This window comes from Pyxicephalus adspersus, chromosome 6 (assembly GCF_032062135.1).
Source record: "Pyxicephalus adspersus chromosome 6, UCB_Pads_2.0, whole genome shotgun sequence".
Taxonomy (NCBI): domain Eukaryota; kingdom Metazoa; phylum Chordata; class Amphibia; order Anura; family Pyxicephalidae; genus Pyxicephalus; species Pyxicephalus adspersus.
Genome location: NC_092863.1, coordinates 44,320,259 through 44,339,596, shown reverse-complemented (window position 1 = coordinate 44,339,596; position 19,338 = coordinate 44,320,259). Strand labels below are relative to the sequence as shown.

Here is a 19,338-nt window from a genome sequence, read left to right as displayed (position 1 = left end):
ATATATATATTAGGCTTACCTCGGTGTCTTAAAACCTTTTAGTTTTGCCTAGACAGTTAATTTGTTCTTAAACAGTGGTGGATGGGTTTATTTGCTAGCAGGCACAATTGTCCAATTGTCTCCTGAATGCCATACCCTTCTGTGTTGGAAAGGGGGCAGCCTGCAAAACTGGGAGTACCGGTAGGAAAGATGCCTCAGTGGTTTTAGCCAATGAACACACAGACATTCTGTCCAATGAAATCAGGTGATTTCCAGCTACTAAATCTGGTGTGATTTTGTACATGGAAGCCACAGAAGTTTTAACATATGTAAACTGTACAGCAGGATTTTCATGAAGCAGAATGGCAGAGTCTGTAAGTTTGCAAAAGTACCTACTGTCCTTTTCTAGAAGTATATGCAAAGCTTTTTTCAGTTTTGGCCACAGACGGAAGTTAAAACTTCTTTCATAGGTAATAAAAGTTATAAAGAATTGAAAAAGCTGCTTTAATAAGTTGTAAAAAGTCTTTGATGTAACATAATAAGACAATGAAATATGACAAACTATTACTAGTCATACCTGAGTAAATGAGAATCCTTACAGACAGATAACCTAATAGAAAAAGAGTTATGTATCCCAAAATGATCTATTATTATTTGTATAAGGAGTATGAAACCCAAATCTTAACAACCTGTTTTTCTTCATTCATGAGTATGAGAAATAATTAGTTATAATCATTGAGTGAATTAGTCTGAACCTGGACAACATTTAAAAAACTGTTTAATTGTAAAAGTCTAAATAACTAAATGTTTTCCAGAACATAAAACTGGTCTAGGATTTTTCCCATCAGAGTTGGAGCGAAGTCTCGAAATAATACAAATGGCTTAATGCCCCAGTAAGGGTAGAACAATTCTGGCCTTTTTAATACCGCAGCCTTCACCACCTCTTCAGCGCAGTCCTCTTTTGATGAAGCTGTCATTGTTATTTTATCACCCACTTTTTTCACAGCATTTTCTGAAATAAATGATAATATTGAAAGAATCATAACACCATCATAAAATGTTATAAGTAAAATGTAACTTAAAGTTTGATTGTATGTAGAAAGTAAATGGCATATATACAATGCCCCCATCTGTATTAAAGAAAGGTAAATTGTATGTGCCATTAGATAAATATACTAACCGTGTCCCTCTATGACTATAATCTATAGGAACATGACTCATTCATTTTATAAATAAATAATTTGCTTTGTTTAGGCTGGAGGAAACAAAGATGTATTAATCCTAGTAGTACATGGTGCAGGTAAGAAAATAACCAGAAAATATATTCTAATAGTAATAAGTTATGGCATGAAATTTTATTTAATCAATTTTGATTCAAACAAATAATCAGTCAGTAAAGTAAATTGTTTTATTTTTGGTAAAAAACAACTACAAAACCAGATGCAGGACGCTACACAGGTTTACTCAAAAAGAGGTAATGTAAGTTATCACTAAAGACAATAAAATATAGGATTTAATGTGATAAATAGACCAGTTTATTAATGTATACACATTCGCAGTTATTACAAGTGCGATGCTGCATTTTAGTTAAACAGTTTTATATACTCATCAGCACTGACAGTTCAGAGGGGGCTCTTTAAATCCAAAGCATCCTAAACTAAACTGTTTCCTCAGTGTCTCTTGAACTGTGAGTCACATCTTTATAGACACCTTTTTGTTTTTATCTTTTCTTTTTTTTTAATTTAGGTATATTTCTATTTGTCCCCCATATTTGTATAAAATGAATTCCAGTTTAAAAAAGGCTGTATACATTGGCACGACTGTGTTGAAAATAAAGTGTAGTAAAATGTTTGTATAATCAGAGTAATCCTGGATATGCAAGTGAGTTTACAATACAAACCTCACAACGCAACAATTAGCTGTTGGTGTATATAAGTTATGGATTATCTCAAGTCACAGAAAGACACAAAAGTACTGTTAGTAAATCTTTGCTGAAAATCCTTTTCAACTGGTGCTGAGGATCACATAATTATTCAATATTAATGCACAATATAAAGGCAATAATGAAAGAACCACAGAAGGCTCACAACAGGAGGTTGGCAATGGATGAAAGAACTCACACACCATCGTTTGAGTCTGACACAGAAATACATATATCATTTGTACAAAATCATATTATTTTTTGGATAATTAAAAAGTTTTAAAATATATGTTCAAATACACCATCTCTCTCACCTGTGTCAATGTATCCCAGAACAGCCACAGTAACAGAAACATTACTCTTGCTTAGTGTGAATTCTCTACGAAGGGAGCTGTAAAAACCTTCCAGGGCAAATTTAGATGCACAGTAGTTTGTGGTAAATGGTGCTCCAATCCTCCCTTTACAGGGTAAAAAAAATTAATTGTAAATTATATAAACAAGGATAACAAATACTAGTCTTATCTGTGTGTTGTTGCTCTGCATACAGTTTGGTAAGTAGTAGCTTCCCTCAGGGCACCTATCTCTTCCATGACTGTTACCTTTAGCTTTATGTGTTCTTTCTATTTCAGAAATTAGCCAGAAGCTTTACTTCTCTGCCCCTTTCCCACATTATCTCTTGGCCAGTATGCCTTATGTCTCAGTCTTACAGCATGTGTTCTGATTTGTCATCTCTTATATGTGTTATATTCCTCTCCCGGTCTTTATCCTTCTTCTAATCTGCGCACTAACACAGGGACAGGAATGTGGTTAACCCTGGGATTATATTAGAACATAACTAATTTTAGGTTCAATGTGATTCTCTAGGCTATGAACACACATGAAATGATTCTTGCCCGATATGAACAGTCTGGTTCATCTTGGGCGAAAAACTGACATGTGCAACATGAGGGATTCTTGGACAACCACTGTACAGGTCAATAGGGAAGAGCACAGCAGAGTGCTGCTTTCACGTTCTCCCCCCTCCATAGCACCGGATTGGGCTATGTGTACAGCACTCATTTGTTCATCTTTAACTATTTTATTGCTGAAAATAATCATGAAAGATTGTTTCCAGCTACAATAATTGCATATGTATGAAGCCTTAGACTAAAATGTAGGCTGAGACCACAAACTTTCTATACCTGTAGGTAGGGGTTTTGCTGCTATATGTGTCTCTAATTGTGTGTGTTGCATATTTTCCACAGATTCCTGGCTTGCAGTTACAAAAAATGTTAAGGTGTTACTGGATTTCTTGCTAAATTTAAAATGTTCTACAACAAATTTGTCATCTGACGCAAATAAGAATAAAAAGCACATTTAATCAAAGTTGCACACAATCCTGTAAAGTTGTGTAGATCAATTTTGTCAACTATTTATTTTGTAATTCTAACTTTCTAAAAAGGAACACCTTACCACTCATTGAGGACATAACGACAATGCTGCCTTGAGATTTTTGAAGTGCCTTTAATGCTGTGGATGTCAGCTGGATGTAACTGAGAAAGTTAACAGTGATTGAGCTCAGCACAGACTCCATGTCACCTTGAAAATATCCAAATGACCCAGATCCTCCTACATGATTTAGAATCAGATAATCCACACCACCTACATAAAAAAGCAGAACATTAATGCACAACTGTCAGCATGTTTTACTAACTAAAACTAAAACTTACTGTTGAAGTGATATTCATATTTTTACTACCTAGCAGTTTTATATTTAGATTATTGCATTCCAAAGAAAGATGTGTAAATGTTCCTTCCTGTGCTTATTGTATGTCAAGGATGTGAATGGCAGCCTGCAGTTTAAGTGTCCTTTGCTTTCAATGACATAAAATGCTATGTCAAAGATCTTAAAAAAATGATTAAATAAAAACCAACAGGTATGAAATGCATTCTTATTATGAACTGTTGCTTAGGGCTACTTTAGGTGCTGGCCGCATATGTAAAGGCTGTGGTCACATGATCTCTCAAAGAAAGGATCAGCATCTTTGGATACTAATCTTTCCTTTGGGCAAAGATTCTTATATTAACTTGAGGGCCGTTTTAACTTAATGTGAGGGCTGTTCTAAGAAAAGCTTAAAGCTTGTACCACTCCAAAAACACAAGATCATCTTCACCCAATCTGCCCAGAGCAAATTAAATTACTGGTCATCTAAAGCTGCGTACACACTTCCAATTTTTATCGTTGGAAATGAACGACGAACGACGAACGATCGATTGGGCAAAAATCGTTCGTAAAAAAAGTAACCAACGACGCCGACGAACGAGGATAGTCGTTGGAAGTGAACGACCGGACCGGCGGATCGGATTGGACGACGATCGTTGACCATCTATCGTGTGTACGGTCGTTCATTGATCGTCCATGGTCTGAGCATGCGCGGTGAACGAACGTTCGCTCACTTCCTGTGGTGCACATCACTTCCTGTATCGTTCAAACGGTCGCATCTATCGTGTGTACAATATCTGCAAACGATCGTGTCGTTATCTGTATGTACAGGATCGGTGCCATACGATCGTTCGCAGATATCGTGCAGGATCGTTCGTCATTCGTTTACCAACGATAATAACTGGAAGTGTGTACGTAGCTTAACACTTATTCTTTCAAGGTCTATTTTTCCAAAATGATCCTATGTTGTGATAAAACCTTTCATACTGTTCTTGCTGGAGGCTTTATATGTCCCTTTGTTTCTGGGACCTTGAGCCCTGAACATTTACAGTTTATTATATAATATAATATAATATATTATATTAATATTTATACCAGGTAATAGGATTGTGTAATTTCATAGTACAGGCTAGAAAAAACACTGATTCCAACCACCTACACAAGAGTTTAAAAACAACTTGAAAAAAAACAGGTTACAGCCTGTAACCATTCCTGGGCATGCTGATTAGTGTTTAGAAGTTGTAATTGACATTGGTAAAAAAGTGTAAACATAACGTAAGAAAACCTATATATACACAGGCACCTGATGCAAAAGGACATCCAGCTTCCTTGTTTTGCAGGCTATGATTTGCCCATGTTGTCAATCTCTTTACCAGTAGGTAAACATTTGATTAGGGATCAATAACCCAGGAAATTGTTTATGGCTACAATAGGAATTGTAAAAAAACTGATTGCAAAGGTTAAATCTAGCTAGAAGATTTGGATGATGTTCCTTCTATTATTTGTACATGCCATGAGAAATACAACATCCAAGAAATCAGAAACTTGCCCAGAAAAATGGAAAGATTATGCATAGAACAGCTAGAAGGTTTAGAAAGGTAATGCAGAATTGTATATGTTACATATTTACCTAGTTTATCAATAGTTTCTTGGGCCACATTCTGAGCTGAAGTCAGATTCCCCATATCAGACACCACATAATGGGCTGAACTGGCCCCTAGCTTGAGACAATTATTTGCAACCTTTGAAAAAAAAAATACTTTTATACAGTTGGTATTTGGGACTAGAGATGGTCACACAGTCCAATTTGTTTTAGATACTTTATAAAATACACTTGATGACCATTATTACAACATGTGAACGGGGAAAAGCCCTGATAATGGCACATTCATTTGGAGTTCATGTATTAACAATGTAAAGTACATTCACTTGAAAAGTGATTTTTTAAAATTGGGTTAGTGAAGGAGTTGAACCAAAGTGTAAATTCACTTTTTTAAAGAATACCCAATTGTGTGCAAAGACAATTTAAAGAAAACAGTATTTTTGCTTGCTCGTGTTTGGATGACTTTTCACTTTGCAAATGAACATGTCTTACTTCATTAGTATATCAACCCATGTAATCAAACATGTAATTGTAATACAATAGAGTGCCAAAATGTACCCAGATCTTGGTATTTCAAGGAATCTCCACTTCTGTTTGTACAGCCTCAGCTCTTGTGAAAATGTTAGTTTAGGAAACATTAGAACCCCCTAATTCAGATTACAGATTTTGTGCAAACATACTTTATGATTTAAAAAGGGACACTAAATAAAAAGAAAGGTCCACTTATTACATAGTGTACACACACACACACATATATATATATATATATATATATATATACACATACATACAAATATACACATGTACGCAATTTGAATAGTGATCTGTCTAATAAGCGTGTTCATTTCATTGCCCTGTGCAAGCTGAGATGGGTGAATGTACTTTAAAGTGCCAATAGACATGGGTGAAAGTACATTGGTTTAATTGCTGGTGTCATTCTCAATTCGTCAACTAGGTGGTGTAGTGTTTGTTTCCTTAACTTTGAATAACATGAACACAGCACCACCCAGTGGTCAAATGTTTTTGGAATGAATCAGTATGCATTTTTTTTTATATAAATTTATCCCCAAGTGCGTTTGGAGTATTTAACTGTAAATGGATCCCCTGGTGAGTAGCAAGGATTATGTAAATGGAGGACAGCAGGTTACAAAACCTGATCACCTCCAATTATGGAGCTCTCTCTGCTTCACCAAGCAAAAAGAACAATGTGTAGCTTTCTACCTAAACCTTGCAGCCAGATTTCTATGAATGATCATAGTATATCTCAGTATACCAGGCAGCAGATAGTATACTAGAAATGTAACTTAGTATTTAAAAGAAAGATTAGTAATGATGGCTGCCTCCAATTTTTTTCTTGTTCTGTATTCTAGTTATTTATACATAAACTCAAACTACTGTATTTCTCTATAAGGCCCTTTCTGGTTTCTAAGTGGTTGTGTTCATATTTGGTTTCTAGTGTTTTTATGATCCTTGTAAAGTTGCTGTAACCAAAGCAATGGCCTTTAGCAGCATTTTATTAAACTTGGCCTTGGGGACAATACAACTTCTTGAGATAAATTCTACTATAAAATTACATTTACAGAGAGTGCAAATGATTTGAAATTCAGACCATCCAAGACATTATGGGAGTGAAAAAACTGAACATATGGAGCTGTATCATATGAACTTTATATTTAAAGGAACCTCCAATTAGCATGTTTGTGGGAAACATTATAGGAAACATTATAACTAAATTCAGAATACAGATTTTGTGCTAACATACTTCATGATTAACAAAGGACACTAAATAAAAAGCAAGCTTCACTTATTTAGATTTATATATACATAACTAAATGATATAGGACATAAGTAAAGGAGAAATTGCTGATACATTATATTGTAGAACGCACCTCTTGTAGTCGGGGAGCTCTCCTGGCTGTGAGCATGATGTGAGCTCCCATTTCTGAAAATTTATATGCGATCTGCTCGCCGATCCCAGTACTGGAGCCAGTGACCAGCACTCTCTTCCCTCTTACCATGTCTGCAAGATCCAAATAAATCTTAGGCACATTAATGGCAATACTGGTCTGCTCATAACTTCTCCTACCCTTTGGTAAAACAGTGCAGAATAGCAGCTATAACTTACAGTATGCACTCTTCGTTGTACACACATACCTTAGTCTTAGAAAGCCAAAGGCTTTCTGTCTTTTGCAGTATTCCCCTATTGCAGGCATGGGCAAACTACAGGCCGCGGGCCATATACGGCCCAATGGGGATGTTTCTCTGGCCCTTTGGGTGTTCCGCGGCTCTGGCCGGTGCCACCCAGAGCAGGGTCAGGAGAAGGACCCCGCCGGGGGGGGGGGGCGCATCAGCCATAGACGCGGAACACATCCCCAGATCTGAGCCTGTGATGGGAGAGTGGGCGGGTCGTGTGCAGTGATACAGCCCGCCCACTCTCCCATCGAAAGCTCAGAGCTGCGATGGGAGAGTGGGCGGGGTTATTACATAATGACATCACGTTCAGGGGCGTCTTGATGGTATAACCCCGCCCACTCTACCATTGGCCCAGGCCCCTCTGGCAATTTTTTTTTTTAGATTGTGGCGCCTGACTAAAAAAGTTTGCCCACCCCTGCCCTATTACATGTTGAAGCCATATACTTCAACAGCCACCAGGGAGTTGCTGGAGGGGCATATTAGTGTGGGCTCCAATGAATGCTGAAGATGCACAATAAAAGTATTTGCATCTAGAGGTGCCCACATTATAGGCCAGCTGCTGTTTTACACGTTTACCCAACGCTAAGTCTTTAAAAAAGGTTATGAATATGAAAAAGGGGAGAATGTGAACATTGTTTAAGCAACATTTAGGTACTCCTATGAATAAGGCGTTGTGTTACTTTCTAGGAATTAATACCAATTATCAATTATCATTTGTAAAATTTATCCTGGGCTTACAACTTTGTTTATACACTTCATCTGTCTTCACTGCTCAACAGTTTATCTCCTAAAATATTGACCAACTTGATTCAGTATTTTTAATGCAAGAATTTAATCAGGAATTATTGTCTTTGCTTATATAAACCCTAAAAAATAATGGAGGACAACCTGTGGAATTCTTATTCTTTCTGGATCAAAAACTAATAGTCATATCCCAGTTCTATCACTGTCAGTTTTCATGGTCTGCTTGATCTGCATGTTAATATCTTCTCACTGCTGGTGCATTAGGTCAGGGCTGCCATCGGATGGGAACAAGGGGGCTTTTCTGCTGGGCCCTGGTCAACAGAGATTGACTTTTGCATTGCCGTAACTTTTGGGGAGGGGGATGCAGGAAATGTACCTAATATGGGGCCCAGACATTTGTGATGGTGGCCCTGCTTTAGGTTATATAGCTCACATAAATGGTGAAATTGGTGAATGTTATTGCAGGCTGTGCTGCATTATGAGCTTCCTGTAGCGTTAACAATAGGTAGCTATAGGAGCTGTACGATTTGGTAAAAATGCTAAATGTTACAGGTATATGAGATACTGCTGTAAATTATAAGGATATTTAGATATCACTTTAAAAATTAGGGATTATGCTTGTATAGTATTACCTAAGACCATGGCCCCTCTTTCATAGTAAAAAGTTTGACAGACCATAGTTAAATAATGCCTCTAAGTCTGCTACATTTATAGGAGTTTCAAAGATATATTTTGCAAGAAGTGCCACATGACCTAATACAGGGAAGCTTTATGATAATAACGGATTCTTTTTTTCCTAAGGCAGCGTCCTATTTTTACAATGTTGCTCAATATATTTGTTTTGTAAAGCAACATTACATAATGCATGGTGGTAATGAAGCATTTGTGGTTGTCATCCAACTGAAAGGTATAGGTTTTTATTAACAAGCACACAACTTTTAGATTTATGATTGCTTAATGCATTTTTAGGCATCCACTACTATTTTTATTTCATTTTCTACACTGGTTTAAGAAATGTGTCAAATGCTGCAGCAAAATTACTATGTACACAAACCTTATCAACATCTAGCAAAGATAATACTACAAAGCTAACTCAAATTTTGCAGCTCGTGGTGTAGACAAGGGCTCATACATTACAACATGAATTGTGTGCAAAGTATTTGTATCATTACACAGCATATAATCTATAGAAAAGTATTCTTACCTGGAGTTATAGTTTCTGTGTCATAAAAGTAATAGGCAGTTAGTCCCACAACAAGAGAAAACAGCAGAAGTTTTCCAGCTGCCATTGTGAAAGAGGAATAGTAAATTTGCAGTGAGGGGAGCAGCAGAGATACCTGAACAGGTATGATGACACTGCTTAGTGAAAAAAGCTCAGAGCTGCAGTCAAGCCTTGCTATCTGTGTCAAGGTTAAACTGACAATCATTTCCTAGGTGGTATCTTCTGTGCAGACACACCTACTTCTGTATGTTTTATATTGTTATGATAATAAAAAGCATTCAGTTCTTTTCTGACAAGAATGAAGAATGGCTAAACTAACTGAAGATTAGAGATTTTTTAGAAGTATTTGTATCTATAGACAACGAATGTCTTGGATTCAGACTCAAATACAAGCAGACATAGTGCCATAAGTAGTTTAGGGGTTACTGCTCTTTCCACATTGGTATGTCGGTACTTCTATTTGTATAGATCTTCTTTTCATCCAACCAACTGTAGTGAAGGTTGTAGCGTGAAAGGCAAACTCAGACATACCCTGGGCTAGCTCCATACTGAGATCCATACTAATCATGTCATGTTGGTTTATTTTTAACTTATATCACAGTTTAAGGCACCAGCAGAAGACAGAGATGATAGTAGCCAAACCCATCCATCCATCCAGGAACAGGTGATCAGGCTAGTCCATGCCTTTTGATAAACTGATTCCCCTTCATCCACTCAAACACAGTATATCAAAAACATTTTTGTAGCACTATAAACTGTACTTTTACACTAAAATACTCTAATCCACTCCCAATTAAATATTATTAGGCACTGGCTGCATTTGCCCTTTAATCCAATTTACTGGAGCTCGCTACCAGGCTGTTGGGTTCTGTCTGCAGGTCCAACCAATCCCCTGCCCAAAATGTATGAGCAGTTCTACCCGAACAAAGGGATATTATGTTTACCAGCTGTCCCAGAAAGTTAATTTTTTTGTCACTGCCCATAACCCATCAACACAGGTGAGGACAGGGGTATGAGGTGGCTTTTTTTTCCTGCCACAAACTAGAACAATGACCAAACAGTGAAACATCAGAATCCAATATGTCTGTCAACCTTGTGTACCATCAGCTTTATTTACACAGTATCTTATATTTAAAAAATTTTTTTTTTAAAGTCTACCAGTACATACTAGATTGTTAATCACTTACAGGGCAAAGCTGGTAGATTTTATAACTTGATGAGCTGATATAATCCAAAAAACTACAGCAAAAACAGTAGTTCATTGAATGTTTCCTCCCTATATGTAGCACACAACACACTCTACAAATGTGGCTTTCTGATTCCATTGATATTCACCAAGACTCATCAGCCCCATGATTCCTTTAAACAAATTTTATTATTAAATACAGTCTCACAATGGATATTAAGTGAAGTTTTTACTATTGCAGAGACAGGGCACATATATCCACTGAGGTAGTTTCATATATTATTAAGCAATTGGGGCAACAGGATAATGTAAAAGCCTTTTGGGCCTGGTGATCAGTAAGGTAGGAGAACAGTGATAAAAACCCTAGAGTCTCCTAACAATCTCCATTTATTCCAAAACTAGATAAAACGTTGTAGCTGGAGTTACAATAACAAAAACACTCCATGATTAAAAACTGATTTCTGAATGGCCATTATTACCCCACCTTTTACAGTCCCTGTAAATTGTAGCTCCAGAACAAGCATGAAGCAAATTAAGTTTGATAAAGTCAAAACATTTGTACATAATTTGATGATATCATTGATTTAAAAAAAAACTTGAAGACAGAGAATTATATATATAAAATATAAAGCCCAGTCAACTAGGGATAAAATACATAGTAGTGACTCATGGAAACCAGTCAAAAATCATGAATAATTTATATCTGTAATGGATGAACATATTCTTGCCCTTTTATTACGTGTTATTTTATACCTCATATGTTTATTTGCTTGGTGTTTTAGGAGGTTGGGGAATTGTTACATATTACTAGTGTTAAATCTGAACTTGATGCCTATATAAAAATACAAATACAAAGCAATATATTGCTTCGTATTCATTATTACAGGAGTATTCATTATTCATTATTACAGGAGGATGTGAATTTAAGCAGTGGTAGTATTTTGACTTGGTAGCGGTGACCTTCAGTCATTGAACTGAGGTGCGCATGGGTATGTAATAAAATCACAATAGTAGGCACAATCAAATCCCCTTTAATGCAGTAGTGTGAAGACATGGTGGGGGACCTGGCGATATCTGCTGTCTTTTTGCAGATGTACTATGCATCTATCACAAGTGCCATGCCAGTCCATACCATATTAGTTACCTATTAGAGATAAGCTTTAACAATCAGTAAAAAAACTGAAGCTTAAAAAGCCGTAAACATCACAACAAGGATTGGTTGTAGTTTGGAAACTCCTGCTGGCAATGCACATTACTGGGATACAAGCCTACCAAGATTCTGGTGCAACTGAAGAGGTAAAATTTTAACAACAATCCTATAGATTTTGAAAATTAAACTTCTCTGAAATGCTTACAGATACAAAAATGAATGAGCACTTGGACTTTAGAACAATTTTACTGTTGTTGTGTAAGTAATTACTTTAGTGTATATAATCTGGGCAATGGCACAGGTTCATCTAAATAATTGTCTGTTGTTTAACTTGCCCTGTCTGTCCTTTGATGTTTTAGGCTTCCTTACTGAGACGGTATCAATCTTCATTTTTATGAGAAAGTTGTCATTTAGCTTCAGCTACCTATATCTCTAGATATATTATTCAGTTTACCATATAGTTTTCATGAAAGGTAACCTTAGTTAATGCATTTTCTCAACATATGCTTGGTATGAACAGTTTTATAACAGCTTTAATTAAACAATAATACATTTTAAAAGTCAGCATCTTAAGAAGATAAGTGGAGGTATGATGTTCTCTTTGACCTTTTATAGCCAAATGCTACAGAAACAAAAGTTCACAAAAAAAAGTATGAGAACATAGTGAGCACCAAGTACTGTGTTGAATTAACAGTAACTAGTTATAGCTTTATGTGCACCCAGCAGCAGGTTCTTCTACCAGTCATGAGACAATGGGCCTGATTTATTAAAGCTCTCCAAGGCTGGAGGGGATACACTTTCATCAGTGAACCTGAGTGATCCAACCTGGAATGGATCTGGTCCAGGTTTCAAAACATTTGCTAGCAAATGACGTTGAAGAATCCATTCCAGGTTTGCTTGATCACCCAGCTTCACTGATGAAAGTGTATCCTATCCGGCATTTAATAGCTTTAATAAATTAGGCCCAATGTATCCGATGTACCTGTTGTGTCTCAGTAGCGATTTAGCTCACAGTTTCCTGCTGATGCCGATTCAATGGCATTATCTTTGGCAAGATATCCCCACAGCGAGCAATGACTTTAACAACTGCAAGATGATCTGCTCTGGTGGGTCCAATGTTAAGTATTGCAATGGGAATTCCCTTCTCCTGGGCTTTTAGTGCAAACCTATAACCGGAGTAAACCTAAACAACAGGAAATGAAACAAAAAAAGTTAAATCATTTAAATTACTTTGTTAGGAAAACATCTAAACCATCTACATATAATGGTTGAACATTATGGACCTGTGTCTTTTATCAAGCTGACCAACTTACATAACTATGTGACATAATACAGTAATACAGTTCTTCTAGTCATACACATGGGAAAAATGTGTATTCATTCTAACTCTAAACACATCAGAACAAAGCAGCAATAGTAACCGTGTATACTATCTGAAGCATATTCACATACTCTGTCAAGGTATCAGATACTGGATTATGTTTAAATTTCTCATCCATTTCAGGTAAAAATGGGGTAAGGTAATTGTTTACATTTACATTTTCAGTAACTACTCATCTCATACCCAAATCATACCCAAAAAGTTTAAGATTTAAGACTAGAGATAAAACATGTCATGTATTTTTCTTATTTGAATTCTCAGAGCCTGCTTTACCCGTATCTGCACAAAAGAAAGGTAAACTTGATTAAGAACGTCAGCTGATTCTTTTAGTTAATACCACAAATTCTCTGGGCACTGTTTTAGTTATCCATTAACTTTCTGTTCTTTCCAGGTCCTAAACAGGAGGTGGCTGAACTCGGTGTCATTACAATTCAACCTCACACACACACACAACAAAGTTCTGCTATACAGGAATCTTCACTTGTGAAATGTATGATATACAGTCTTTGCATGACAAACAACTCACTCATCCAGCCATGATAGAAACATGTTTCAGGGTGCCAGTGGCCGAAGGAGCAGCTGCCAAAGGTTTTCTACTGACACCTATGCCACTACAGGACACAATAATAATGTAGGAATAAGTAAGAAAGGAAACACTAAGTGCAGTGGGGTACAGCAGTGTACAAAGTAATTGCTAAATATACAGGTTAAGTATATGGACAATTTTTTGAAAGTTGCAATCATTCCAATTAACCTATATAAATAAAAACACATCAGGAGAGAATAATGTTGTTACATGAATGGCTATGCAATATGGCAAAGGCGTGATAACCACAATTAGGGATTGATTGTAACAACTAAACAGTATTTAGATGTTTGCTTTTTGCTCTCTTTATCATGGTTTATGGTACTAGATAGCGGTTTATGTTTTTTTAAAATGCACTTACCTGCAATGAGGAGCCCACTACTAACATTGCATCAGCTTGACCTAGCTGCTCATAAAGTGAGAACACCAATTCTCTGTTTACTGTGTCACCAAAAAAAGTCACCTGCGGCTTCAGAATACCCCCACATTTGTTACACGGTGGGACACGAAAATTGGAGACTTGCTCGTCAGTCAGGAAAACATCACCGTCTGGTGCAACCCCATAAGCATGTTCATTCCAGGATGGATTGAGAGCTATGAACCTTTCTTGAAGCTCAAATCTGCTGCTTACAGTTTGACAGCCGAGACAAATCACCCTAAAAAGATGCAAACAACAGTTTTTCACATACACGGGGGTATAGGAGTATTTTATTAACCTGTTCAACACATGATCCCTGACTTGGCTGTGTTAATGAAATCTGGCTGCTTTAAATATGTCTACCAAAAATGAACGCACATTACTGATGGACATTTTACTTGTCATCATATGCTAATACAATAAATTACTCTCTAATAGCTTTAGGTTATTGGCCAATGTGCTGCTGCAGTGATACAACAAATGTCAGTTAAACTTTGGTCACATACCACTACATCCTTTTATAGTATATTCCTTTGGGTGAGCAGTGCACTCAGCATTTACCTTTTGAGTCTTCCGAGCTTCCTATACGGTAATTGTTTCCCCCAATTTATAAGACATCTTGCTATAGCCCTGTACATGTGGATGCTGCAAGTAACGTCAGATAGCAAGGCACTATTCTTTAAAAGCTTTAAGGCTTACCATCAGGAAATTGCTTGGCATCCAATATGATCATTTACACTGGGCTTTATTGTCCACCTATAGGCCCAGGAAATTATTATCCAACAGGATTGTTTAGATGTCATGTGTATCTGCATGTTTACATACATATCAGGAACATGGCTCCCAGATTATTACCTATTTTAGTGTTTCAACAAATAGCCTACTTTCCTTTTTTTTTTACCTCTTCCCATATAAATAATTGAAACCACCATGAATAGATAGGTGTGAAAGAATGTGTTCTGAAGATTTGGCCAAGTATATTCACTCTGCCCTGACTAGTTTACAATCTGAATCATGTGACATACTTGAATCATTAGATCGTAGAACGTTCTTTCTCAGCCCTAATATTCTGGAGGGTAATCACCCTTGAAATATTTTTGAGGTCTTAGGCAACCCTGTCAAAAAATTGTTTTATCTACATTTATATTCTAACTAGATCATATTCTTTAGGACACCCAGAGGTAATTATTTTTGTACATTTGCTTTCTCTTTACAACAACATAAACTCCTTGTCAATTCGTCTGAAAGTTCACCAACAGCTGTTCAAACCATTTTCAATGTCTCCTTTCAATGCCTATTAAAACAATTACTTGTTCTGCCACCTAGTGGACACTCATCAAAAGTGCACAGAAGTCACAATAGTAAATGCTATGTATTCTAGCAAATGAATGAACAAATGTAGGTCACTTTTACAGGGGAATTATTTATGAATACAGGTAGTCCCCGGGTTAAGGACATCCAACATAAGGACAGAACAGGGGTTCCCTGCTCACTCCTGTGCAGGATGGAGAGGAGGGGGTGGTTTGCATTACTTGCAGAAGAAATCTTTTGCTAAACACAGATGAGGTTGTGGGTGATCTTAGGGGGAGTGAGCTCTTTCTGCAGCCTCTTGTAACTCTTTAATGACCAAGACAAACTCTGCAGCTGTTTCTTTTTTGCATATCAAAGCACAGCTTGCTCCAGAAGTTAATGAATGTCTAGGCTCCATAGCGGGTTTTTTTTTTTGCTTTGTTTGTGATTAACTCACAGTGAGGATTTTATACAGTAACTGACACCACGCTGCCTAACATTATGTTGAGACAAACATCTGTCCTAATTGCATTTATTAAAATAATGTACCTTTTCCAACTTACATACAAATTCAATTTAAAAACAAACCTACAGTCCCTAGCTCGTATGTAACCCAGGGACTACCTGTATACAGCTAGGGGTTACTCTAAGAATGAGATCAGTCTGCCACAGATCAATGTTTAAGGAATCTGTTACAACCTAGTTAATAGATCCTGCTCCAGAGCTGGCCTTTTTAAAATGTATCTAGCCCTATCAGTTGCCTTTAAATCTAGCAAATAAATGCTGCACAAAGTGGGAGTATAAAATATAAGGCAAAATCATTAACTAATGAAGATGCAGATCAGGAAAATATTGATAATAAATAGCTATACAACTTTGTTATCATTACCTGTGGGTACAACCATGCAACTCAGTCAGGCGGCGCTGTCCAGCTTTAGCGTGTAAGGCATCAACATTTTGTGTCACTAACCAATGCAGTTTCGCAGCATTCTCCCAGTTATAAAGAGCCATGTGTGCCTTATTTGGCTTATGGGATGAAAACTGTGGCCACCCCACAAAGTTTCTGGCCCAGTATCGCCTACGAGCAGCCTGACTCCTGACAAACTCTGCATGCTGAATGGGTCTACGCTCAGTCCGTGCGTACAGCCCTACTCCCTCTGAACGATAATCAGGGATTCCTGATTCTGTGGAGATCCCAGCACCTGTCATGACAAACAGTCTCCGAGAAGAGAGAACAAAGTCTTGGAGACGCTCCACTTCATTTGGATCAGCAGGAGGGCAATTTGGTACATATTCTGATAAACCTAGATTAGAGCTGCATCTGATCAAGTTAATGCTCTGCTTTCGAAACACAAGAGGGCATTTTGTGAAAGAGATCCACATTATTCAAATGTTCTGAGCATGCTTCACCTTTTGCAAAAAAAAGAAAAAGTGTTAGAGTTTTTAAAGTTAAGGGTTGCATATGACAGGCAAATACAATAACACAGGAGGACCTTCACCTTCTCTGCTACCTGTACTAGTAGTCTAGATAATGCAGAATCTGACAGGTTCAACAATAAAGACTGAGCACTGTGGATCATTTCCTGGCTTTTCTTTCCCTCAACTGAGAGCCAATGGTTTAGGAGATAAAAACTCTGAGTGCAAAGGAGAACCAGAAATCTGTCACTTATAAAATAGTCAGCAATATTTTGGAATATTTACAAAAGTTTAAATTCTGCAAAATTTACAAAACTTTCACCTTTATTCTGCAGATGGGAAGTGGAGGCAGCAGCAGGAGGGAGCTATATGATGGAAATTAATCTCTGAGGAAGCATTTTAAGTAAAACCTGGGATGGAGGTTATGGTGTCACATGATTTTATATGCGGGTACAATTAAAGCATACCTAAACTCAGAATTTTTACTTTACATTAAAGGGTAGACAACCCTTTTATTTACATTAAATTTTTTTTTTTTTTTTTAAAAAAGGGGTGCAGCACTGCCTCATCTCTGGATCCCCATAACTTGGAGCGCGGAGCCTCCCGGGACACCTACATCACGCATCCCAGCAGGGTCATGGCTACTCCTTGGGCGCATGACTGAGCAGCTCATGCACAGAAGGAGCCGTTTTGTTAATAGGGGGAAAAAAAAAATTACCAATTTCATGCATGCGCTCGGTTTTTCCCAATCTGTGTCACCCGATCTCGGGCCTGCACAGTGCAAGATTGGGTGACGTGGGTGACGTAGGAGGAAGAGAGGAGAAGATGGTGGGTGGCTGGCGCTAGCTTTCTGCCGGGCCGAAGACAGATACCGGGACACGCGGGACCTGATGAAAGAAACCTCCGGATGGACAAACTGATCTGTGGGATAGGAGGTAAGTGTGATTTAATTGTTTTGGGTTTACTTCCGCTTTAATTTTTTGTACAGGAATTCCCAGATTTCTGCTACCAGCTACACTTTGCTTGGGGTTGTACACCTGTGCTGACATTTGTAAATAATTACCTGCCTATTGTACTACCTGAAAGGTGAAGGTTAGGCACTGAGCTAGTAGGTGTTAGGGGCAGATTTTGGAAGGTTAGGTGCTGCAGAGTGGCTCCAGGAAGGCCTGACAGCCATGCATTGTAGTAACCATGGCAATATTGTGCGGTGTCCCTGACGTCACCACACACAGAGGTCACCTTATAAGCCCCAATCTAATCACCTCATATCCTGGGCAGCCTCTAATAACCCTCTATATATATAAGCCCTGTACTGCTATGGGGGTGTATACCGGGGAGAATACACCGGCCGTGACACCTAACTAAATGCCCTCCGCATTACACTCACCCGGTACTCAGTCACTGCTTTCCAGGCACAAAACTACACTTCCCATAATCCTTTTCGCTCACGCAGGGCGTTCCGCTGTGGGTGTAAAGGCGGGAAATACATCAGGACGTACACGTGGATTTGAGGAGGGTTATGTACTGCTGTGCAAGGCGTCATGTTTTAAACGATCTACAAAATGGATTGACATATGTTTGAGCTGAAAGGGTGTTGTAATTACTTCTTCGCTGTCTGACTTGTAAAATTCAGATTTATGCTCACTGTTATTGGTAGGGAATAGATTATTGTTATTGTATCCTAGTACAGATGGCAGCTGTAGAAGGTGAAGTTAAAGAATGCTGATGTTGGTTTTTAGAGGAACAAAAGTTGACATAAAAGGAAGTGATTAGAACACTTTAATTTTTATAATATGTTAGTTTTAGGAGCCAAATTTAGATTGTCATGACAAATGAGAATGGGAAAACTCATTATCTGATATCATCCCAGTGCTGTTATATGCTGCAGTGGTTTCCATGACCAATTGCATATTCACATTTCCATTAAACTTTGTAATTTGTAACCATACAGGACTGTATACCTGTGCTTCCTTGATCCTCCAGTTTCCTATGATATCTGGATATGAGGGAATGTAAGCCACTCACCTGTGACCTTACCTAGGCCTAGCATTCAATCTCTGGGCTTGGACTTAGTCACATGACTTAGAAAGTGCTTATTTGTAGAAAAGAACAGACAGGGTTTGCAGGCCATTTGTAAAAAAACAGATATAATTATGTATGTATACCAAGCTTTTCACATAATTAATTAGATAATATACCACAGTTGTTTCGCCAACCCCTTATATCATCATGGGGTAGAATAGCAAACTATACAAGCAATCAGCTAACATATTTCAGTAACTGTTGTATTCTTAGTTACCTGACGTGTTTCGCTGATCTTTATAATATAGATCAAATATATTGTTACATTCATGTTCATTTTGAATTCATCTTCATAATAAGTATATATTAGGACAAAGATATAATATTAGTTGTTTATGTTTAATATGTACACAAATTCAAAATGAACATAAATGTAACAATATATTTGATCTATTATATAGATCAGCGAAAGGCGTCGGATAACAAATGTCAGCAGCCAGCTGTGGGTGAATATAAGGAGGGAAT

The 19,338-nt window shown here is 37.5% G+C and overlaps 1 protein-coding gene across 3 annotated transcripts; it reads right to left on the bottom strand.

Moving 5' to 3' along the window:
• Positions 1-459: 459 nt before the first annotated feature.
• LOC140333664 (hydroxysteroid 11-beta-dehydrogenase 1-like protein A) lies at positions 460-18,228 on the bottom strand. 3 transcript variants are annotated; one of them, XM_072415490.1, is made up of 6 exons: positions 9,347-10,285; positions 7,095-7,225; positions 5,233-5,344; positions 3,353-3,541; positions 2,215-2,358; positions 460-991 (listed from the first exon to the last, which is right to left on the bottom strand). In XM_072415490.1, exons 1-6 carry the CDS (start codon positions 9,567-9,569, stop codon positions 780-782), a joined length of 1,011 nt encoding a protein of 336 aa, XP_072271591.1. In that variant the 5' UTR covers positions 9,570-10,285; the 3' UTR covers positions 460-779. The 3 variants fall into 3 exon arrangements, 1 of the variants encoding a protein (XP_072271591.1); XR_011921410.1 differs by lacking the exons at positions 460-991; positions 2,215-2,358; positions 3,353-3,541; positions 5,233-5,344 and adding exons at positions 14,029-14,323; positions 16,265-16,785; positions 18,179-18,228 and having other exon boundaries at positions 9,347-12,883; XR_011921412.1 differs by lacking the exons at positions 460-991; positions 2,215-2,358; positions 3,353-3,541; positions 5,233-5,344 and adding exons at positions 14,131-14,323; positions 16,265-16,785; positions 18,179-18,228 and having other exon boundaries at positions 9,347-12,883.
• Between the last annotated feature and the right edge of the window lie 1,110 nt (positions 18,229-19,338).